The following is a 25384-nucleotide window of genomic DNA, read 5'->3' as shown; positions in this document are numbered from 1 at the left end:
CATTAAAAAAAAAAAAAAAATCACAAGTATACATTTTCATAGAATACATACCAAATATAACTCGTACAACAATATATATAATAAGTAATAAAATATATGAGAAAGAAGAGGTCAGCTGAACTACAGCAGTAAAGCACAACCTCACCCAACATGCATTACTCATTTTTAAAGCGTACTGAGGCAGTGGTCAAATAAGGGCCTTCAAGATATCCTTTGTGTGTGTGTTTTGGGCCAAAGCTAGAAATGTTTTTTTGGACCAATGGAGAATCTGGCTGGTGGTAGGTGACAGAATAAGCAAGTTTCTTTGCAATCGGAATACTGCCAGAGCTTTGCTGTTGGAACAATATTTTACAGTCTGACTACAGAAGGCAGACAGACAGTACATTTAGTATTATGGCTGCTTGAACTGGATTTAATTATTCCGATAACCCCTTGTTCTTGATTGCAATGACAAAATGAATGTTGACAGAACTATAGTAAATAAAATATCAGCATTTATAGAATAGTTTCCGAATACTGACTGAACCATCTAAAGCACATCATTTTAGACAGAGCAAGGTTAGAACTCATACCAGGTTTTTAATGCTCTCTGTTAAAGTGGTTGTAAACCTTACATGAAATATGAACATATCCCTATATAGTGTGTACTTATCTCAATTAAGAGCACTAAGCCCTCGTTCACACTGAGGGCGAGTTTGAAATCGTGTGGGTTCAGCTGAACTCACACAATTTCAAACATGCATGTCAGTGCGAGTTCTGGGGCGATTTGATAGACATCGGTGCGGGCTCCCTAAGTTGCCAAAAGTAGTGCAAAAACTATTTTTGGGAATCGGTGCAACGCCGCAAAGTCATGTCAAATCACATATTAACTGGGCCCGATGTGAACGGGGGCTAAGTGTCACTTCCGTCTGCTGCCTCATTTCTCTGCTATCAGCATGAATCACTTCTGACAAGTTTTCCTGACACCAAGAGAACAGGGGAGGGACCTCCAGCAGATTGACAGCTTCAGCTCTGTTCCTGTGTGCTGTGTGGAGAGGGGTGTGTCCCTTCCCTCCAATCAGCTGTCAGGACTCGCCAAACTCTGCAGAGAATAACCTCAGCTCTCCATCCACTTTTCTCAAAACTCTTAGACAAGCTGTAAATTCAGCACATTGAATAGATATAGAGAAAAGAAAACTGCAGATAAACAGGTACAACTTATGTAGGAGGATGTCAGTGTATCATTTGAGCCCAGTCACTTCAATGAGTATATGTATGGCTTTACAAACACTTAAAATAATTTTAGTTTAATTCCATCCCAGGCTGCATGCATATGATCAAAGACCACAAAAGCTAGGTTAGGAGGGGTCCAAGGCAGCCAAATGAGTAACAGACAGCGCTCCAGGGTAAAACAAAAGCTAGACTGACGTACTGAAGCATCATGTCTGCTCTTTTAACTCTGTCTCTTAGTGGTGCCATGGTTATAAGTACATAGAGAGTGTTCAATGTAATGCTTCAAAATGGTTTACCTTCATCCTTAGTAGTAGTCAGGGTCAGGCAGTTGAAGTGATGTGCATTCCATCTGCCTCTGTGCCACCAATCTAGAACTCTGTCTCATGTTTGCAAGTTGGCACACCTCCACAGCATGGACATTTAGTGTAATTAACATTATGACATTTTTAGACCATGTGACATGGGCAATCCAGTGGCTGAATTAAAAACAACCATGCTGTCACTACTCAAACTAGCTTTTTGTTGCCCACCCAACATTCCCTTGCTAGGGACTCAATTTCAGCATACTTGGATAGCGGAGGATCTGTATTCTGGAATGAAAATTAAGCTAAATTTTAGTAAATCTATTGCTGGAAAAGGGTTGCCAAAAACAGCCCATGGTCCTAACCCTAATTTAAGGGTCTATTTAACAATGAAGGATATTTGGTACCAAAGTGCAATTACTGTATGTTCAAGTAAAGGGCGCATTTTACAGTTCATCTCCCGTTTATCTGCTGCATCATCCAGAAAAAAGGCATTCAACAGGGAAAAGTAAGCCTTTATAGAAAGGTTTCAGGACCTGCATGGAAAGTGAAAGGCCCACAGCTGTTGTCTTCATTGATCCTTTAGGTAGGACATGGAAGCAATCCATTAATGCACACTTCCCCTTTAAGGTTTGGCAAGAAAATGTATATGGAAAATACTTAAAATTGGCTCACAATACTTTACTTTTACATCCCCCCCCAATCTTTGTGGGACCATAACACTGAGGTATAGGATTTTAAGGCACAGTTGAATAATTTTTATCCAAAAATAAACAATGTAGCCTGCATACCGTCAAATGCATACTGATAAGGAAAATTCAAAGAGTAATATATTTAAATCCCATATACCACCCCCCACTCTCATCTTGTGAATTGAACTACACATCTTAGATGTAGACTAGAGGCTCTTTGCCTTTAAGCCTGGGTTCACACTTGTGCAGTTCGGGACTCCGCATGGGATTTGCAAATCACACACAATGTCTGTGTGGTGCGATTTGAGCCATTCATTGTGTATAGCTCATATCACCCCGCATCTGCAGCAAGATGGTGCAGGACCCTTTTTTCTTTTTTTTTGCCGCACCTGGTTCGATCGCATGGGTGTTCACAGAAATGCAATTTGATTCTTGCAATCACATTGCGTTTTGCGAGCTGTTTTGGAGTGTCGTTAATTTAACATTGGCATCCACAGCAGATCGCATGAACGGAGTGTGATTTCAATGCAGTGTGGGAAACGTGCACTGCGTTTCTCACATCACACCAGTGTGAACTAGGCTCAGTCTCACAGCACCCCGATTCTCCTTCACCCTGTTCCTCAGCCAATGTACACGAGTTAGGCCTGAGCATGGAGGATGATAATCAGCCTGTAACAGCCCCAACACCTATTATTCTATCTGCCTATGCCTGTTGCATATGCCTTGGCGGGAGTACAACCTGCAGAGGACCTTGCCACAGCAAGACAGAAACACTCCTCAGCATCAAGTAACTAAAGATTATAAATTTGAGGTCAATCATTTCCCTTAGGAAAGTGGTGGTGGGGGGGGGGGGGGAACATTTGATTTACAGTTTATTTCCTCTTTAAGGCTAAAGAATAAAAAAATAGACTCAGAGGTCTACACACAGAGCTTTAGGATTCCTCCCTCATTCTTAAAAAACAAAAACAGCACAACGATGAATATACTTTTTCTAAACTGTGCCACTCTGGATAAACACCATATTTAAAGCAGAATGGAATGTCCTTTGCCAGAATGTCCTTTGCCAGAATGTCCAAGAGCTTATCAACTAAGAGAGGAGTAACCAACATTTACACACTTCAGATATCACATGCTGTTCTGTCCTTACACCATTGCATGGGTAGAACTTGATTTCATGCTGACGCAGAAGGTACGTGTCTGTAGTGTAGATGAAGATATGATCTCAGATCATCTGTTTTGTAGATGAAGATCTCACATTTATCCATTTTATATTTTCTTATACAAATTAAGCCAGCTGTCTCTTCCGCATCCTCTAAAAAAAACAGCCCAAGAAAAAATATGGGATTTGTAATCATGTTAGTTTTCCTCTTCAGTTGACCCATCGTCGTCATCCTCATCTAGGTCATCCTCCTCTTCCTTTTTGTGTCGACTCATTGAAGACTGCTGTAATTCAATGAAAAAATATTCAGAAACATTAGGCAGGAAAACTGGAACTTTTGTTATGGTGTATAAAAGCAACGTCTGAAATGTAATAGGCAAATATTTAATTTCCATGACTGATCCCCTTATAAAAGATAAAGTTGTACTGCATTGACATCTCCTCTTTATTAGGAATACAGCATGCTCATGGGGTATATATGCCCTGCCTGCTGAACAACAAAAGGCTGTTCCCTCCTTATGGGCTATACCCCCTTGGTCTATGCATGTTCATTTCAGCCTTTGTTTAGTGTCTCTAGGATGTAGATGCTATTAAGACCTTCCGGGTTTAGTCCTCTAATGGTGAAAGAACAAGTTTCAGACTTTCATGACCAGATGGATCCAGCTATGGCTTCTACCATAAAAACTGTATAGTATGGGTTTTACGGACCAACTTCTTAAAAGATCACAAGTTCAGTAAACAAATGTAATGTTTCATGCACACTAAAATCTGCATTTATTGCTAGAAAATTACCTAAAGCCCAACTCCAAGAAAAAAAAAAAAGAAGTTTTCCCATGCAGTGGGGCTGTGGGCCAGGGAATGACAGCTCTGAACCCAACAAGAAGAAATGCTTGCCTGAGATCGGGGAACCAGAGTTTACAGTGGTCCAGGGCTGCCCTAGAGTTGGCACTTCCAAAAAAATTGATCAGGCAACTCTAAAGCTGCCTGAATCAATTTACTGAAAATCCGGTTGCCAGCTAAAAAAGAAACGAAAAAGAAAAAAAAAAAAAAAAGAGAAGAAGAAGAGGTTACAACTGCATCTACAGCCACAAGCTTGATTTACCACTGGGGAGATAGGAAGTTCTTAAAATGTATGTGAAGGCAATTTTTTTTTTTTTTTTTTTTTTTAAGAATAGGGAAGGATTAAACCTATTAGGCTCCTCTTGGTGTCTACCAACCACCCCCCCCCCCCCCACGAGAATTTTTTTCCTTGCTTCTTCTCCTGGAGAAAAAAAAAAGAAAAGAAAAAAACACACCAGGACAATAGATGAAGGCTCTACAAAGTGAACTACACACTTTTTGCCTCGGGGACAGCAAAGTTTTGATTTCCCCTTAAGCCTAGTACACACTAGCAGCTTTTTTTTTCCATCCATTTACCCAGCAAGCTGAATGAAATAAAAAAACAAAAAAACTGAAGGGCCTGTACCAACTATCAAATGTTACTACAGTGATCTCCCCCACTGAGCTATTGGGTTCTGACAAGGGGATACAACAGTCAATGCTGGCTCAGCCATTGGCTAAGAGCACTGATCGGATGCCAATTGGCTGACCTTTTTCGGTCATGCCCCTTCCACAGAAGCTAGACATTCAGCCGGCTTTGTCAGCTGGTTTCTATTGAACCAGCCGATACTGCTCTATATATATATATATATATACACACACACACACACACACACACACACACACATACATACATATATATATATATTTTCCTTCGCTTTCACATTAACAGGAAACTGGCAGGTCAGAAATATGGCCATTGCTAATGCCAGCTTGTTTTCAACACTGCTGGCTTTTAGGGGTGCCATCACGTGGTGTGTTTTATACCTGGAACAAGACTAAACATACCAAGTTTTCTAACACTTTAATGGCAATATACCTGTTCTGCCTCAGGTACTTGCAAAGTAATGAAATAAAAGAGAAGGTTTAAAGTCCACCTTGCACCTTTAAAAACAAGTCAATGATGGCAGCTCCTATAGTTCCATCCCGAAAGGCTACTTTTACATCTTTTTTATTAAGAATTGTCAGGCATTTGACTTAATGAAGCACACAGAGGAATACAGCTTTATCAAATACTTGACAAAATATAAATGTAATTTACAGCTCCATCACGTGTAACATTTTTTAAGAACACAAAGAATACCACATGTAAGAGTGATAGATTAATTCATGAGACATATCTGAACAATTTACTAAAGTACATTTACATTTTACTCCTGTTTATTAAAACACCTCAAAATCTCACCGATAAGGAAGAGGACATTTGTTTCATTGATCCTGTTCTTGAATTGGCACGTACAATATCAAGTCGAGACTGAAAATCTGGTGGGTGCAGAGAACTTCTGAAAACCTAAAAAGGTAAACTATTAATAGAAAAAAATCCCAATACCAGAAAAGAACTGTTCTAAATATTATTCATCCTGCTATAAGATTACAACATCATTATATAACAAATATAAGGTTTTGCTACCTCTAGATCCTCCTCCTCATCAATATCTTCAATATGATGAAAGGCAGCAGTCAGTACCTCCAAAGCTTTACCATGGAACACCATTTCGACAGTGACAAATTCTCCAAATATTTTCTATATAGAGGGAATAAAGACAAAAATTATAACATAGGGTATAATATATATGAAAACACATGTGTACTTCAGTGTTTTGGGAGACTCATGTTTAAAGGATAATGGGGTCAATTCACAAAGAGTTAAAATACTGCATTTGTTTTTGTGTTACAAATATTGCAGTTTTTATCTCAAAAGTAGTCAATTCACCAAAAAACATGCATTATTTCCCAAATGCAAGAAAAATTTATGTTTTGCGATATTTAGAGCTTGAATTTTGTGTTATTTTTGGCTTTTTTTTCATTTTTTTGCCCAGAAAGTACACAGCAATATTGTGAAACTATAAAAACATTCTAGTGTGCTTTCAGTCACAAAATGATCTCCCTCTGATGAAAGGTTACAATTTATTTACATTCCTGAGCTCAGAGGAGAACATTTTCATGCTGATTAGGGATGCACCGATCCGATATTCGGATCAGATATCGGCGCCGATATGGCCATTTTAGATGGATCGGGGGATTGGTAACATTGACCGATCCACTGGCCGAGTGGTGCAGTAGTAGTATGGGATGGGAGCCGCTACTTCCTTTATAGCAGTGGTTCTCAATTCCGGTCCTCGGGACCCACCAACAGGCCAGGTTTGCAAGATAACTAAATTACATCACAGGTGATCTCATTTGCTGCTCAGTGATTGCAGTATTCTAGTCTGCATCCCCCAAGGTAATACTTAAAATCTGGCCTGTTAGTGGGTCCCGAGGACCGGAATTGAGAACCACTGCTTTATAGGTCCGGCTCACAGGCGGAGTGATATCAGAGGCACTCTGCCTGTGAATGGAGGAGCCGTACACATGAAGCAGTGGCTTTGCTCTGTACTGCAGCCGCTTGCTTTGTGTGTAGCTCCGGATCGGTTCCGGTATCGGCGATTTCACAACGCCAGATATCGGTATCGGGTCTAAAAAAGTCGGATCGGTGCATCCCTAATAATGATACATTATATACTCTTCACTTTCTGGTCAGTGCAGAGTTTCTTTAAGGGTCCTTTCACACGGTCCACCTCCGCCGGCGGACTCCGTGCTGCTCAGCGGGGATCGATCCGCCGATCCCCGCTGAGCAGGCAGATGACAGCTCCGTCTCCGCTCTGTGTGCATAGACGGAGCGGTCAGATCCCCGCTGTCCTCTATGGGGGAATCGGATGAGAACAGACCACCTGTCCATTCTCATCCGATCCGCTCGACGGATGGAAAATAGGGTTTCCATCTGTCCGGATTTCACGGACAGGATCGGAATCAGATAGCAGCGGGTGTCAGCGGCGATGTCTCCGCTGACATCCGCTGCCCCATAGGGATGCATGGAGGATCCAATCAGGTCCACCTGAAAAACTGACAGGCGGATCTGATTGGATCGTTCGTGTGAAAGGACCCTAATTGTTATTTTGCACATTTCTAAAATACCGCCAGCAAACACCAGATGATAAAGAAAGAATGCGTGTGTGTTTTTTAGTGAATTTACTTTTTTTTTTTTTGCACTATTCGTCTCACTATTTGAATGAATGTGCAGTATTCACATCACATTCGATATTTTACATTGCTGAATTTAGTCTTATTATCTAATGCGTTATTTTTTTTTGGGGGGGGCACAGGTATTCCAAATTTTGACAGGTACCTTCTCCCACTTCTGCTCTGATCGCCTAGGCCAGTGATGGCGAACCTTGGCACCCCAGATGTTTTGGAACTGCATTTCCAATGATGCTCAACTTCACTGCAGAGTGCATGAGCATCATAGGAAATGTAATTTCAAAACATCTGGGGTGTCAAGGTTTGCCATCACTGGCCTAGGCGATCAGAAGCGGACATTCTCCTCCCTCCCCACAGTCTTCTGGGACACGGGACAAGTTCCAGAAGACTCTGGGACTATTCACAATAGAAAATGCAGCGTGTGCATGCGCAGCGGGCACCTGGCTGTGAAGCTGTAAAATCCATTTCTCTTAAGTTCATTGACGGACATAGCTCCTGATATCAATTCGGAAGAGTCCTGACTTCTGATCAAGGTCTTGGAACTTCCAGCGATCAGACTGTCTGGATCATTGGATGGATCGTCTTCAGGGTTGTCCAGTGTGCATTCAATGCAGACAAATGCCATGGTCGTGGCCTATGTCATCACCAACGGGGCACGAAGTGTCCTGGTGGCTCTGTAGGTAGCCAAGACGTCCCAAAGCAGTGTTAAACATGAGGGGTGGGAACAACAAAAAAATTCCCAAGTCTAAACATTAGCCAACCAGGCAACAGGGGCTCACCTAAAAAAACAAAAACACCCTCAAAGAGGATCGGGTCCTTCTAAACAGCAGCCTGCAAAACCTTGCTGCCAAAAGCAGCATTCGCATATGCCAACACATACACTTTAGAAAACTTTGTAAAAGTGTGCACCAACGACCAGGTGGCAGCCTTGCAAACCTGCATCACTGACGCCTGATGACGGAAAGCCCAGGAGGCACTAAACGCCCTAGTAGTGTGGCTTGATAGGGAAAAGAAGGAACCTGACCCCTGATGGAATAGGCCTGAACCGCCGTCTGATCGAACAACAAAGGGACTTCCAGCGCTAACTGTGATATCTCTCACTCTCAGGAATGAATAAAGTCAAATTACCGTGTGGTGCTGCTGCTAATTAATGCTGATTCAGCATAAGTCAGTGAATGGGGGGGGGAGGGGCAGCAGCGCTATCCCACGGTACATAGTCTACAATGTAACTCAGGCAGGCTTGATGGAAAACCTTGAAAAGTTTATTTATAAAAAATATACAGTAAAACCTTGGTTTGAGAGTAACTTGGTTTAAGAGCGCTTTGCAAGACAAGCAAATTTTTATAATAAATTTTGACTTGATATACAAGCGAGGTCTTGATATACAAGTAGCCTCAAGTCACAGCTAAGTATAAAAGAGAAGAGAGGCGCCTCTAAGTGTAGCAATATGGTTACATTTAATGAAGGTACAACATTTAGCAACTCACATGGTTGATGAATAAAAGGCAGGCATTCGGGGTAAAGCTGTCCACATAGACCATCTTCCGCACCGCCATCTACGTCATCCCTTCCATGCTGCCCCTCACTTTCAGATCGCTTTACTGCAGGGTGGTCTTCCCGGTCAGGATTACAGACTGGCAGCCGGCGGTGCAGAAGATGGTCTATGTGGACAGCTTTACCCCGGATGCCTGCATACTTAGATGTGCCTCTTTTATTCATCAACCATGTGAGTCGCTAAATGTTGAACCTTCATTAAATGGAACCATATTGCTACACTTAGAGGCGCCTCTCTTCTCTTTGATACTCTGTAGCTCCTGCTGGAGTTTCCTTCTAATCCCCTTGTGGAAGCGGCTATTTGTGGATGGACATTTTATGGTTATATAACCTATTGCAATGCTAGAATCTTTTTATATGGACTATAAACTGAAGGACTTATGAATAAATGGTTGTGGAACGAATCATCTGAGTTTCCAACATTTCTTATGGGGAAATTCGCTTTGATATAAGAGTGCTTTGGATTACAAGCATGTTTCCAGAACGAATTATGCTCGCAATCCAAGGTTTTACTGTATATAGTGATGATTAAAACATAATAGAATGTATTCCAAACCAGATCTGTGGCGTTGCTCGGGGTCACAGGATGACCGAGCCGCTGGGTGAGCCGTAACTGTGTAGATGATCACAGCAGGGAACCAGGCATAAGGGAGAAGGATCTTATGTGCCAAAAGCAGACCGGACCAGCCGGTAAGGTGGCGTGGCTTCCTCCCACCCGATAGTGTGGCTGCTAGCACCGAAGCAGTGTAGACGTGCCGCGGAGCCGCCAACCAGAGGTATCCACAGCGGAGGCCGCTACTCGGAATCGGCGTTGGGACCCGGCCTGGAAAGCATCAGGGTTGCCGTGACAACATGTTTCGCACTGCTGTGCTTTGTCAAAGTCACGGGGGGGGGGGGGGGGGGGAGGGGGAGGAACAGCAACCTGAACATTACATTTAAGGTGGAGGAGGGGGAGGGCACCCAGTGTCTCGATATCATCATTAACCCCTCAACATCCACTCTTATAAAACATTTTTTTTTAAAAGGAACATAGATAAAAGCAATTGCTACTGCATAAACAGTTGGTAATGATAGTGGACATATGCATTCAGTACTGGTACAAACATAGAACTGCAGATATGAGAAAGAATAATGAAAAATGCATAAAAAAAAAAACCACATAATAAAGACGCATTAAAAAAATAAATAAATAAATGCAAATAGAAATAGAAATGACTGGATGCAAGGATAATAATAATGAAATATATATATATATATATATATTATATAAAAATTCACTACTGAACCGCCGTCCGTCTGATCCATCTGGAAATGGTCGCAGAGGAAGCGGACAAACCTTTTCAATGTCCATCTGGGAGCACAAAGAGAGTCTGACTTCCTGAAAGACTCTGTAGCTGCCAGGTACAACCCAATTGCCCGGACCACATCCAAGGCATGCAAGGCAATTTCCTTCGGATGTTTAGGCCTGGGACACAGGGAAGGAAACACAAGGTCTTCATTCAAATGAAAATCAGCGACAACCTTTGGAAGAAACGACAGACAGGGGCGAAGAACCACCTTATCCCTGTGAATCACCAAGTAAGGTGAACGACAGGATAACCCTGCAGGCAGAGGTGATGCCCACTAAAAAGACCACAGTCTGGGACAGCATAACTAGGGAAATCTCTCTAATATTTTCAAAGGGAGGCTTCTGTAGAGCTAAAAGCACCACTGAAGAACGAAATGTCGGACACCCTGAAGAAAGGTACGCACCAGGGAGTGTGTGGCCAAAGGTTGTTGGAAGAGGGCTACCAAAGGCGACATCTGGCTCTTGATGGAACTCGAGGCCAATTTCTGTTCAACCCCCCCCCCCCCCCCGTTGAAGGAAGGTCAAGATCCGAGCCACTGAGAAGGAGCGAGGAAGTATGTCCTCCGCGTATGATGGGAGATCTTCCTAGAGGTAAATTTGCACTACCCTTGAAGCCCATTGTATTCCTGTACCCAGTTGCTTCTGCAATCCCAACTTGCATACCGCCTGTTCTGGTTTTGCTCTTGTTGTAACTTTGCTCTTTGTACTAATAAAATATTTTGAAAGTTAAATTTTCCTAGCTTTCAACAGTGTAGGAATCACCGACTCAGATAAACCCCTACCCTTCAGCACCCTTCAGCACCAGGCATTCAACAGCCAAGCCGTGAAAGCCAGCGACTGTAAAGCAGGATGGAAGATCATTCCTTGGGACAGCAGATCCTCCCTGAGAGGAAGCTGCCAAGGAACAGCGGCAACCAGCCGCACCAGATCCCCCTACTAAGCCCGGCAAGGCCAATCCGGAGCCACCAAGATGACCGAAATCCCTTCTGCCTCGATCCTGCATAGAAATCTGGGCAGAAGCTTGAGACCAGGGAAGGCGTAAATCAGATGATACTGGCCCCACCAGCAGGTCTGTGGCGTCCGCCAGAGGATGCCTTGACTGAGCCACAAACCTCTGCACCTTTCTGTTGAGCTGACACGGCAACATATCCACCTCAGGGGTGCCCCACCAGAGACACAGCTGATGAAAGGCCTCCGGATGAAGGGACCACTCCCCTTGGTCCAAAGCCTGCAAACTGAGGTAATCCGCCTGCCAATTTTCCACCCAGGGAATGTGTACAGCGGAAAGGGAAGGAACGAACTGCTCTGCCCACCCTAGAATGCCGGTTACCTCCAGAGATGCCAGGACACTTCTTGTGCCCCCTTAGGTGATTAACATAAGCCACGGCCGTGGCACTGTCCACTTGAATGCACACTGGACAACCCTGAAGGCGATCTGTCTAATTATCCAGACAGTCTGATGGCTCGAAGTTCCAAGACATTGATCGGAAGTCTGGACTCTTCCTAATGGATATCAGGAGCGTTGTCCGTCAATGAATGAAAGAGAAATAATGTTTGCCAGTGTTCAACTTTAAACCAGTTCGGCTCTGGAGCACTTTTTTGCACACATGTGAAAAATCTGCATTTTTGGCCATCAAATTAATTGAAACTAGAGGTGCACCGAAATTTCGGCCGAAAATGTGAGTATCCAATTTCAGCTGATAAGGGGTTAAGGATGCCGAAAATGTATGGCCGCTGATATTGGCCGGCCAGGTCCACTATCACTGCTATCCCCGGATTCAGGGGCGGTGTGCTGACAGTGTAGCACTACATTCTGCAGTGTGACTCATTCCAGCACAGTGAGAGTCAGTGAGTCAGTGAGAGAGCAGAGCTGTCAGATCGGAGCTCTGATGTCGGGGATGGGCGGGCTGAAATGTGGAGCTCCTCCTCCCTTCCATCCACAGCCAGTCAGCATGCAGTAAAACACTCCTCCCCGCCCCTCTCCAGCCCGCCACATTTGACTGAGAGCACCAGGAGATAGCTGCATGGCAAGAAGAAGGTATGACTAGTATTAGAGCAATGTCACATTGGAATGCTGGTGGACTGCAGTGTGTTCCAGATAGCTGTGTATTCAGGCATCGTGCAGGTTACCGATCAGCCTCCTCTCCCCTCACTGCTTATGTTTTATCTCCCTGAGCTGTACATTCCCTGATACACTGATAAGAAAGATGCTGCAGGAACACATGGCTGTTAACCATTTCAGCTTCCATTCAGCTAGTTTGAGCTCTGTGTGAGCTGCATGGGTTTTTTATTTTATTTTTGGAGGATCTACTGTTGGTTCAGGTTAGAAGTTTAACAAACCCATTACCTGTTTACTGAACTCCACTAATCTTGAGCAGTTAACTGTTTGTAAGACAATTTTTATTTTGGAAATTGGATGTGCTGCTGTCTTCTGTCACTTTTACTGACTTGATCCTGCACAGCTGGTTTAAATAGAGTGCAGCAGCCCTGCAATACTATACTGATGATAATCTACAAATGGTATTAGTATTATGCAGCATGAGGGGGTTAATGTATTGTCACTGCTGGTCACTGATGCATTAGTGACCGACAAGTGGCAGTTAATTAACCCCTTTGTGCTGCATTAGTGCAACAGTGTTAATTTTGGCAGCAAATTTCAATTTAGTTTTAGTCTTAGTCTTAGGACTAAAATGGCATTTTTGTTTTAGTCCCATTTTAGTCTTCTGCAAGTGTTTTAGTTTTAGTCGTATTTAGTCGACTAAAACTCCAGTACGTTTTAGTCGACTAAAACTCCAGTACGTTTTAGTCGACTAAAACTCCAGTACGTTTTAGTCGACTAAAACTCCAGTACGTTTTAGTCGACTAAAACTCCAGTACGTTTTAGTCGACTAAAACTCCAGCACGTTTTAGTCGACTAAAACTCCAGCACGTTTTAGTCGACTAAAACTCCAGCACGTTTTAGTCGACTAAAACTCCAGCACATTTTAGTCGACTAAAACTCCAGCACATTTTAGTCGACTAAAACTCCAGCACATTTTAGTCGACTAAAACTCCAGCACATTTTAGTCGACTAAAACTCCAGCACATTTTAGTCGACTAAAACTCCAGCACATTTTAGTCGACTAAAACTCCAGCACATTTTAGTCGACTAAAACTCCAGCACATTTTAGTCGACTAAAACTCCAGCACATTTTAGTCGACTAAAACTCCAGCACATTTTAGTCGACTAAAACTCCAGCACATTTTAGTCGACTAAAACTCCAGTACATTTTAGTCGACTAAAACGTATTTTAGTCGACTAAAACGTATTTTAGTCATCTATAATCGAATGGGTGTAGTTCAATTGTAATTTGTAATGCATTATTTAAGCATTTCTCTACAATTTCCAAACTCATTATATACTACTGCTGGCCCTGGAGTGAAAAATCTAATATGTTATTATTTATGGTATTAATCTTTGAGCATGCACCAGTGTTAATTTTGGCAGTCTTTTGACTAAAATGCCATTTTAGTTTTAGTCGTATTTTAGTCGACTAAAATTGTATTCATTTAGTCGATGAAAACGTTTTAGTCGGTTTCAGTCGACGAAATTAAACACTGTAGTGCAACCAGTATCAGTGCAATCAGTGTTAATTAACACTGATACTGGTTGCACTAATGCAGCACAAAAGGGGTTAATTAACTGCCACTGGTCGGTCACTAATGCATCAGTGACCAGCAGTGGCAATACATTAACCCCCTCATGCTGCATAATACAAATATCATTGGTAATTAAATTAACCACTTGCCAACCCGTCACAGTACATATACTACATACTAGCTACAGGTGTACGTCGCTGCCTGTTTTTGGTGTATGCCCCTGTTCTATCTATTTTAAAATCATTTGGGGGAAAAAAGTAATTTTCGGTTTCGGTTTTCGGCCAAGGGCATCCTGCATTTTCGGTTTCGGCCCAAAATTTTCATTTCGGTGCATCCCTACTTGAAACTCCCAGAACATTGTATATTTTCTAAAAGTAAAGGCCCCGTTGAATAAAAAGATAATAGTTGCAATTTTGTTTGTTGCACAATATTTACTAGGGATAGACCACTTATCGGCAAGACCAATATATCGGGGGCCGATAAGCACTTTCCCCGATTTATTGGTATCAGCCCCAGAACTGGCTGATAGTGCCGATATTTTTGTGACATCATTCTGCCTTCTTAGGCCGCCTCCCTAGCCTTGGACAGCCTCTTCTCGAGGGAGTGTATCACAGCCATACACCGACCCACAGCAGCCCCATACCAGCCAGCCACCCACCCACATCCACAGGCCCTGTACCAGCGAGCCAGCCACCCCCAGGCCCTGTACCAGCGAGCCAGCCAGCCAGCCACCCACAGGCCCTGTACCAGCGAGCCAGCCAGCCACCCACAGGCCCCTGTCCCTGTGAGCTCGCGCACGAAAAAAAGCTCACACTTAAGTCGCTCCCGCAAATGAAAACGGTGTTCAAATCACACGTGACATATTGCTGCAATCATCAGAGCGAGAGCAATAATTTTACCAAAAGACCTCCGCTTAGCTCTAAAATGGTAACCGTTAAAAATCGTCGCCTATGGAGATTTTTAAGTACTGTAGTTTGTTGCCATTCCAGGAGTGTGTGCAATTTTAAACTGTAACATGTTAGGTATCTATTTGCTCGCCATGACATCCTTCACAAAATACAACACAATTGGGCTAACTTTACTGTTTAGATTTTTTTTAAATTCAGTGAAATGTATTTCTTTCCATAAAATTTAGTTTAAAAGACCGTTGCGCAAATACCGCGTGACAAAAAATATTGCAATGATCACCATTTTATTATATATATATATATATATATATATATATATATATATATATATATATATATATATATATATATATATATATATATATATATATATATATATATATAAATATATATATATATAAATAATGGATGGGGGTTCTAAGTAATTTTCTAGCAAAAAATACTGATTTTAACTTGTAAAGAACAAGTGTCAGAAAATAGGCTTGGTCCTTAAGTGGTTAACATAGAATTGAAAGGCAACACATTTTTGTATAGATAAAAAAAAATACATTTCTAATTAAATGTTTCCCTTTTTTTTTTTTTTTAATAAGTGATCAAGGAGAGCACACTGAGTTGCCAGCATAGCTAGAGAACTGACTACCTTGTGTTCTTCTGCTTAGTGTGGTCAGTTTTTAATGGGAAAGCAGATGGACTGTCAGGAACACCAGGGATTTTACATAAGGGAAGAAATACAAAGAGAACAGGATAATTTGCACAACTACTATTCGGATAACGCTCAAAGGAAAAAAATAAAAATATGACTGCACTCGCCTTTAGGTCTTTAATTTTCTGCTTTTCAAAATTATCAATCGTTTCCTCAAGCTGGCGGCTTATTCGTGCAGCATCCATCGTGGCTCTCTGTAACTCTGTTTCAGCCTTAAATTCAGAAAAAAGAAAAATTAAAAAAAAAAGGAAAAAGTATAGTGCAGCAAGCACATATTGAGTTATTTCTTACAGTGACTAATATTTTTATAGCTTAAATCAGAGGTACAGGACACTGAGCAGACACACAACATGCCTTTATTTGGTAGTTTAATGGAGACTAAAGATTTACTGAACATTTTACTTGAGACACAAATAAAAGGCACTTGTAAAAATAAAATTCAGGAAGTACAAAAGTACATAGAAACATGGGCATAACAGTACAAGTCTAACTGAACAATAGCTTCACTTTGATAGATTGTGTGCAGTCTTGTGTATCCCGTAAGCAAAACCACGCTAGGCAGGTCAAGGTAATGAGAAGAAAGAAAAGATAAAGAGACAGATAAACGGAGCAGAGGAACCAGTCCGACCAGAACCAGTCCGTCCAGACACGCCAGCGCCTTCACAGCACCAACAGGGTTATAGACCATAGGTCACTGGTATGATCTCAAAAGCTGTATTGGGAAATTTGTTCAGCCACCATGACCACCTGAACCTATTACAGCCTGCCTCTGGCACAACCCCCCTCCAAATCATAGCCTACCTCTTGAACACACCCCTCTCCTGAATCACAGACTGCATGGTGCCTCAGGCTGAACAGACAATGGAATACACAGGGGTTGGACAAAAATATGGAAACACCAGGTGATCATTACCTAATCTGGTGTTGGACCTCCTTTGGCATCCAAGATGGTCTGAACTCTACAGGAAATTGACAAATATAAAAAGTCTTGAAAGGTGGATAATAGAATTGGATACCATTCTTCATTGAAACATCTTTCCAGTTCTCAGAGATGTCGGAGGCGGAAAACGAGCCCCGAACATTGTTCTCCAAAAATTTACCATAGTGGCTGTATATTGAGGTCCAACAACTGCGGCACCCAGGGAAGGTGCAAGACTTCGTCTGCATACTCGTCAAACCACAATTTGACAACATCATCTGTGTAAATCGGAGCATTTTAGTCTTAGTAAATGACGCTGTCTTTGGGAAACAATGTCTGCACACGATCGGCCAAAATTAGTACATAGTCGCTGGTAGCGACTACCTTTCAAGGTAATGGAGGGGCCTGCAGAATACCAAGATATGGCTGCCCAAACCATGATTGCACCACTGGTGTTCACCACACAAACACGTCAGGTGGTTGGAAACAGTGTGAAGCTCAATTAAATCGGAGCCCATTACATTCTTGTTTGATAATCCACGATTCTCCTCTTCTGAACATTAATATTGGTCACTAGTGGTTTGCCAGTTACAGCTCGCCAATGAATGTTTTGCTTAGGGAGTTCTCTCTACACAGTTTTTGTGGACATGGCTTTGGAAGTCTGAGATTGAGCTCTGCAGTCACTTCTGCAGCAATTGTTTGCTTATTCCGGGTCATAATTCTGCACAATGTCCTGTTGTCTCTGCTGGTCAGTTGACCATGTTGACTTCACTTATTGCTTATCAGATATCGTTTGCCCGGGAACTGTATATGCTGTCACAACCTTTGATATTGTACCTCACAACACAGCAAATAAATTGTCAGCTTCAGTCACAGAGGCACCAGCTAAGCGGGCACCAACAATTTGCACTCTTTGAAACTCCGTAAGCTCTGACATGTTACCGTATTACTAGCAGCGCATGCAGTGAATGCTGAAAGTGAGGCTTCCAACCTATTAGCTAGATGTCTCATCACACAGCGGAAGCAAAAGAATGTTACATCACTTCCGCTTTCAACGCAAAACATGGCATCATGTCATCCCTCCTGAAAATCATGTAGTGTTTTCATATATTTGTACAACTCCTGTGGGCACACTGTCTGCACAGTGCCCTGTAACCCAACCACCCACTATAAGAAAGAAGAGATGCATGGTGACAACATAACTTATTCTTGTACAAAAGAAAGATTTAAGAAAAAAAAATGTATGAAACTAAGCAAAAGCAGTTATGGTGCCTGCATAGTTTTAACTGTATTAGAAAGAGTCTATAAAGCTGTATGTTCACAATTACTTTAAAGCTGCACTCCTGACAAACCGCTAAATGCAAGATAAAATACTAATACGAGAGCTCTTCAACCTACCAAATGACTTGTATTTCTGTCTGTACAGTCCCTACAGATCTGCTCTACAGTACTCCCCTGCAGGGAGGGGAACTGATCTTTCTCTAATGCAGTTTCACTTTCACCTACAGATTCCCCCCCCCCCCTCTCCTGTAAAAGGAGGAGCAGCACACCAATAAGCTCATCCCTCTGCCACTCAAGTCTCTACTTCCTTATTAGCATGGTCCTTGCACTGCAGCTAACCTGAATGCCTCCTTATGCCATCGCCCCCTCCTTCTCTCAAAGCTCTTCTGTACAGTAGACTGCAAGAAGCTGCTACAAATGAATCAAACTCAAGTACTTACACTGCTTGCATTACCCACCTCCTTCCCAAGGCTATTCTGACACTTCGTTCCTACATGTAAAAATCTACTTTTTTTTTTGCTAGAAAATGATTAGAACTGCCAAACATTATTAAAATGCATTTGTTCACATTACCCATTTAACGCTACATTGTGAAGCGGGGGGTTAGGGGGTAAAGGAAGGTTTGTGTAAATTGTTGGTGGAACAATAAATTGGAATTCAACCTGCAAACAGGCAGCTCTTTATTACAGAAGAGGCATACTAAGTCTCTTCTGCAATAAGAGAAACGTATTCAAAAAATAAATAAAATCACACTGCTGGAGGTGCTTATAACCCATCAGCTTTTACCCCGGCCTCACCAAATAAGGTTTCTGTAGCTGAATAAAAAGTGTTAGCTGGAGTTGGGCTTTAATTTTTTACTCAAAAGGGTGACAACACTGCCTTGATTTCAGGAAGCACAGTGTTTTCATCCTGCTAAAGAAAGCTGGATATCAGCAAAAACTACTGGTAGCATCAAAACTAATAAACCGACCGTATTTTCCGGCGTATAAGACGACTGGGCGTATAAGACGACCCCCCTAATTTTCAAGTTAAAACATAGGTTTTGGGCTATACTCACCGTATAAGACTACCCCCCTTCCGAAGCAAGGCAACACCATTGAAAAACATCAGATTTCTCATAGATCTCCAAGGTACCCCAAGTACTGTAATACATCTAATCTCTCATAATACTTAGGCTACCTTGGAGATATTATACTCGGCGTATAAGACGACCCCCCATTTTTGGGGGATTTTTTTGAGGTTCAAAAGTAGTCTTATATGCCAGAAAATACAGTATATTTATTCTTTTTATATCATAATGACAACAGAAACTACTCACATGACCCTGATCAAAAGTTTACATACCCCAGTTCTTAATACCGTGTATTGCCCCCTTTAACATCAATGACAGCTTGAAGTCTTTTGTGGTATTTTGGATGAGGCTTTTTCTGTTTCAAGTATTTTATTGAATAATGTAAATGAGTAACAACGTGTGACATACAGAATAATGAGAAGTGCAATCAAAGATTGGTAACATAGTATAACAAACAACTAACTACAGTAAATCTTGAGGGTTAGTTGACAAGGGGCGGTAAGATGGGTAGTCAGGAGAGAGTGGTGATTGGCGCTGCCGACCCACAGGCACCCCATAAAAGGGAGCATACTGTGCCTAGGCAGGGAGGCGCAACCAATCAACTGTCATACTGAAAGGGAACAGAACCTAAGTTTACCGCACCGTGCGGGAAGGGGCCGGGGGGTGAGAGGAACCTCACGGGTATCCAACCAAACAGGAGAAACAAGGATGAGGCTCTTTATCTTCTCAGATGGTAAAGCTGCCCATTCTTCCTGGCAAAAAGCCTCCAGTTCCTGTAAATTCTTGGACTGAACGGCACGTTTGAGATCTCCCTAGAGTGGCTCAATGATATTGAGGTCAGGAGACTGACATGGCCACTCCAGAACCTTCACTTTATTCTGCTGTAGCCAATGACAGGTCGACTTGGCCTTGTGTTTAGGATGATTGTCATGTTGGAATGTCCAAGTACATCCCATGAGCACCTTCTGGCTGATGAATGCAAATTTTCCTCCAGTATTTTTTGATAACCTACTGTATTCATCTTGCCATCAATTCTGACCAAATTTGCTGTGCCTTTGTAGCCCACACATCCCCAAAACATCAGCGATCCACCTCAGTGTTTCACAGTAGGAATGGTGTACCTTTCATCAACTCCTCTCCAAATGTAGCGTTTATGGTTGTGGCCAAAAAGCTCAATTTTGGTCTCATTACTCCAAATGACTTTGTGCCAGAAGGTTTGAGGCTTGTCTCTGTGCTGTTTGTGGCATTTGCGTAGTAATAGCTTTCTTCTGGCGAATCGACCATGCAGCCCATCTTTCTTCAAGTGCCTCCTTATTGCGCATCTTGAAACAGCAACGCCACATGTTTTCAGAGAATCCTGTATTTCACCTGAAGTTATTTGTGGGTTTTTCTTTGCATCCCGAAAAATTTTCCTGGCAGTTGTGGCTGAAATTTTAATTGGTCTACCTGGCCGTGGTTTGTTTTCAACAGAATCCCTCATTTTCTACTTCTTGATTAGAGTTTGAACACTGCTGATTGGCATTCTCAATTCCTTGGATATCCTTTGGCATTCTCAATTCCTTGGATATCCTTTTCCTGTTTTATACAGTTCAACTACCTTTTCCCGCAGATCCTTTGACAATTCTTTTGCTTTCCTCGTGACTCAGAATCCAGAAACGTCAGTGCAGCACTGGATGAAAGATGCAAGGGTCTGTCAGGAGTCCAGAAACTCATTGACCTTTTTTATACACACACACACTAATTACAAGCAAACAGATCACAGCTGAGGATGGTTAGCTTTAATAGCCATTCAAACCCCTTTGTGTCAACAATCACCAGGGTATGTAAACTTTTGATCAGGGTAATTTTGGTAGTTTCTGTTGTCATTATGATTTAAAAAAAAAGAGTAAACAGAGTTGATTGATAACAAATGGCTTCAGCCAAACACTAACCATGAGTGAAAGAAAAAGTTATTGTTCATATTCTCAGAAAAATGGCCAAGAAATCATAAATTCTGCCAGGGTATGTAAACTTATGAGCACAACTGTATACAGTATGGTGTTATTACCATTGACACACTGAATCAAGTGTCAATTTTTCATTTAATAGTTGTATTTAATACCTTAACAGATAAGCTCTATAACCACTTTCTAGCACAAACTGTAGTGATATTATAGAATAAGGTTACCAATCTACCCGCTCCTGAAAGTTCATTTGAATTGAGGTTTATACCTGTGACTTTTGTTTGGTTAAGGAAAAAAAAAAAAAAAGATATATATATATATATATATATATATATATATATATATATATATATATATATATATATATACATATATATATATATATATATATATTTGTTTGCAAACTGATTAAAAACACACAACAATGGTATTGCTGCCAAAGTCCTTTTTAAAGGATACAATTATTTGCCGATCCGATGGATTTCTTTGGCGAGTTTTCTCCAGTTGAGACATTTGCTTTGCTTCTCTATTCCGAGCAGTAAGTGTCACTTTAAGGTCCTCCTGAAAAAGTGTTTGTAAAGAAGGTTCATTTCTCTGCTGTCTTGCTAAAGCTTACAGCAGCTAACAGTGGGGAAAGAAACCAGGATTGATATGACAAGCAACTTTAGCGGACCAGTCACATCTTTTATGGCATAAAAGAAAAAAATTTTCAAACACACACACACAAGATAAAAGCCATTGGCATCTGTCACATTTCTCAAACCTGTAGCTTAAACTTGCTGAAAAATGTGTCCCTGTGAAAGAATTAAGTAAAAGCTCACTTCTGCTGCCTGCACCACTAAATACCGCTTCATTGTAGAGTCTTTTGAAATCCATTTTCTGTGCTCCTCCACCCAATGAGCATAAGACACCAAAGCACAGCTAAGGCTCTTGCAAGCCAAAAAGGGGAAGTTCTGCTTATCTGCCTCCTCCCCACCTCCGACGCCACATTTGGCACCTTTTGGGGGGAGCGGATACCTGGCTTTGACAGGTATACTCTCCAATTTCCGGCTGAGTTTCCCATAGCAAAGTACGGCCACCTTAATCCTTCCCCCACAGCCATCCCTTTCACAGAGTCCAGTGCACTTTGCACATGCGCAGTGGGGAGATGGGAGTGGCAGCACCCAATAGCCGATTTAAAAAAAAAAAAAAAAAAAAAAAAAAAAAATCGCCTTAAAAGTCAGCAGCTACAGTATTTGTAGCTGCTGGCTTTTATTTTTTTTCTGAAAGAGCCTGGAGCTCCTCTTTAAATGTAGAAATCAACGGAAAAAGTCGGCACTTAGATGCTGATCCTTGAATGTAGTTTATCATCAAAATGCTAAAATCGAGTCATGGCGTGGGTGCTAATGTGTTTTGGTCAATGTGGTCTCAATCATAGCCATCTGCCAGACCCTCTAGGTCCCACATAAATACCATCAGTCCCCTGTGCAATTTGGGGGGGGGGGGGGGTGTTACAAATCACCATCTGTATTAAATTGTAATTAAAAGAACTAAAAACAAGGTAAATAAGAGATAAATGTTCAAATGGGCAAATGCTACATCAGCCCTGTGTCCATATAGGAACATATCTGTTCATATCATCAATTATACTCTAGGCTATAATCATAAAATGGCATAAGTGGATAAAACTACATTTATTTCAGAAGAAGGGCTGGCATCTCAGTGGTGATTCAGACCTAGAGGGAATCTTGAGCGAAGTCTGAAAATTCACCATACATCCAGGTATGAAATACCAGTCTCCCTTTCTGAGTACATTAGTATGTGTCCCTAAAGAACCCTCCAAGGATTTTTGATTGTAGTCAAGAGAAACTGCTCAGACATTTTGCTGGAGATGAAATTGAATATATTTGAGAAAAGAACAACAAAATTCCCAGAGGAAGTCACGTGATACCGTGACGCAACACGTAGGAAACCCAGAAGTGACACGACGGGACGGATGTCCCACAGCGCTTCTCTGCATACAGTTTACAGTCATTTTAAATGTAAGTCTGCTATATTCTTTAAAAATAAAAGCTATACATACTTTACCATGATGGCCCCATTGTTTTGATGAGCTATAAGGAGCAGAGGTATTAGCCACCAGAACGATCCCGGAACGACCCAAAAAGCCCCTCTAGGAAGCCCACCCTAGGTAAAAGAGACGGATCAAGGCCAGGAGAGACTGAGATCCCCCTGGAAGGAGCAGGACTGCGTTGGGATAAGGAATCAAAGGAGCCACATCCACCACAGGTCTAACGATAAAGGCGTATTATTAACCTCACTGAGGTGAGCATTTAGGACACCTAGATGTGTGATCACTGAAAATTCCCCAATCAAAGGTGGAGGAAGATAGACAGCACTGGGAATTACTTTTTATATTTTTTTATTTCTACGATTTTGTGATTGGACACTTTATTAGGGCTGAAACAACTAATCGACTAAATCGATAATAATCGATAATTACAATCGTTGTCAACGATTGTCATTATCGATTAGTTGCTCCGTCGATTAGTTGTGCTGCATTCTTGACATTCCCCGACTGTCAGCGAGCTCCGTCTGCTCTGTGAAGCTGCAGTGTGCACTCACTGTCTCTCTCACAGCACGGCTTCCGTGACCTCCCCCCTCCCTCCTCCCCTCCTCTCTGCCTTCTTGCTGAGTCAGTGAGGGAGTGAGTCATATCGAGCTGAGGGAGAAGCAGCAAAATGTGAGTGTGCCGAGCTTAGTACTAGTTACAGTGTCCATTCCATACAATGCAGCCCGCCAAAAAACAGAATAAAAGCTTATCCAGATAAACAAGTTAATATTCCTTATGAAGTGCAATATTATAATAGAAAAATAAGTGATTAAAAACGCCCATATAACACATATAGGGGGTCTTTCTATGCTCCCTATTTCATATCTATGGCTGACATGGACGTTTTTATTCATTTATTTTTCTATTATAATATTGCACTTTATAAGGAATATTAACTCTTTTATCTGGATAAGCATTTATTATATTATTTACAGTATATAGCAGCTTAATTAAAAAAAAAAAAAAGTTTTGGTATAAGTGCCGGTTCACACTTGTGCGGTTTGCGAGATTACATGTAATTCGGAGCGCACTGCTCCTAAATTACATGCGATCTCAAGTGCGGATGCAAGTTCAGCCATACATGAGGCTTTTTTTGAGCCGCCTCAGAATCGGAGCGCACAGTGGTAAGTGGTTCACATTTGTGCGATCCGATTCTGTGCGAACTTGCAGATCGCACTGCAATATGCGATCGCAACTGGGGGTGTCGTTAACTTTTAATTTGCACCCCCTGCGTATCGCATATGGCAGTGTGAACTGCCAGATCTGCGGATGCGATGGCCTTAATGCCGGTTCACATTTGTGCGATGCGGGAACGCTGCGAATATGCAGCGTGTTCCCGCATCGCATCCTCACATCTGGCAGTTCACACTGCCATATGCGATACACAGGGGGTGCAAATTAAAAGTTAACGACACCCCCAGTTGCAATTGCAGTGCGATCTGCAAGTTTGCACAGAATCAGATCGCACAAGTGTGAACCACTGTGCGATCCGATTCTGAGGCGGCTCAAAAAAAGCCTCATGTGCGAGTTTGCTGTGGTTGCGCTGCGAATTCAGCCATACAAAGTATATGGCTGAACTCGCATCCGCACATGAGATCGCATGTAATTTAGGAGCAGTGCGCTCCGAATTACATGCGATTTCGCAAACCGCACAAGTGTGAACCGGCACTAACACTCTGTTTGTTCATTATTATTTTAAATAAATGAAAAAAAAGGCATATTGAGTTTTTTTATGATTTTATCCGATTAATCGAAAAAATAATCGGCAACTAATCGATTATTAAAATAATCGTTAGTTGCAGCCCTACACTTTATACACATTTTGTTTGATGAGAATCTCTGTCTTTCACTATTACTGGAACACAAGTGTATACACATGGTTACAGGATAGAAGCACCCGCAAATGTTAACTGGTTTAAACGGAATACATATATTTATATGTTTCTGCACGGATTCACTTTAAGCTATATAAGCACCTTATAGTCTATATTTATTTATATTGTGACACTGACACTTTAGAACTTTACAGTATTTATGGTTTTTGAATATTGATTTTTTACCAATGTGATGTATTTGGAAAAGTAATGGTATTTTGCACATGATATCTGTAGTCACTTGACACACACAAAAGCACTTTATTTATTGAATTTATTTAAATATATGAGGGTGAGCAGTAACCGCTGGGAGTGTCCTAGCAACAAGACAGGATGGGATGATGGCACACCTCTGGGAATTTCATAGCTAGGCTTCAGGAGGTACCTACATGGCTTACACCTATAGCAAGGGTATTTTCCAACTTAAGTCAAAGCTGCACAGTTTGTTTTATCTAAAGAGGCACCTTACTGCCCTAGGCAGCCTTTTGGTAAAGGGGAGCCAACCCTTTAAGGGTATAGGTGGGTGAACATTTTTGGGATGAACCCTAAATCCAAATGGCCATTCAAGGT

At 41.8% G+C, this 25384-nt stretch overlaps 1 protein-coding gene across 1 annotated transcript in view; it reads right to left on the bottom strand.

Annotated features, from left to right (window-relative positions):
* Positions 1-3528: 3528 nt before the first annotated feature.
* Positions 3529-25384, bottom strand: part of CIBAR1 (CBY1 interacting BAR domain containing 1) — a 45348-nt gene continuing 23492 nt past the window's right edge. The window contains exons 4-8 of the mRNA XM_082259415.1: positions 21269-21409; positions 15741-15845; positions 5875-5988; positions 5650-5754; positions 3529-3646 (exon numbers count right to left, since the gene is read on the bottom strand). Of these exons, the coding sequence (XP_082115541.1) occupies positions 3563-3646; positions 5650-5754; positions 5875-5988; positions 15741-15845; positions 21269-21409 (549 nt within the window). The 3' untranslated portion in view covers positions 3529-3562. The remainder of the gene's footprint in view (positions 3647-5649; positions 5755-5874; positions 5989-15740; positions 15846-21268; positions 21410-25384) is intronic.

The sequence above is a fragment of the Pelophylax lessonae genome (genome assembly GCF_965119305.1).
Source record: "Pelophylax lessonae genome assembly, chromosome: 5".
Taxonomy (NCBI): Eukaryota; Metazoa; Chordata; class Amphibia; order Anura; family Ranidae; genus Pelophylax; species Pelophylax lessonae.
The sequence above is the reverse complement of the archived record's forward strand: the minus strand, read 5'-3'. Positions and strand labels throughout refer to the sequence as shown.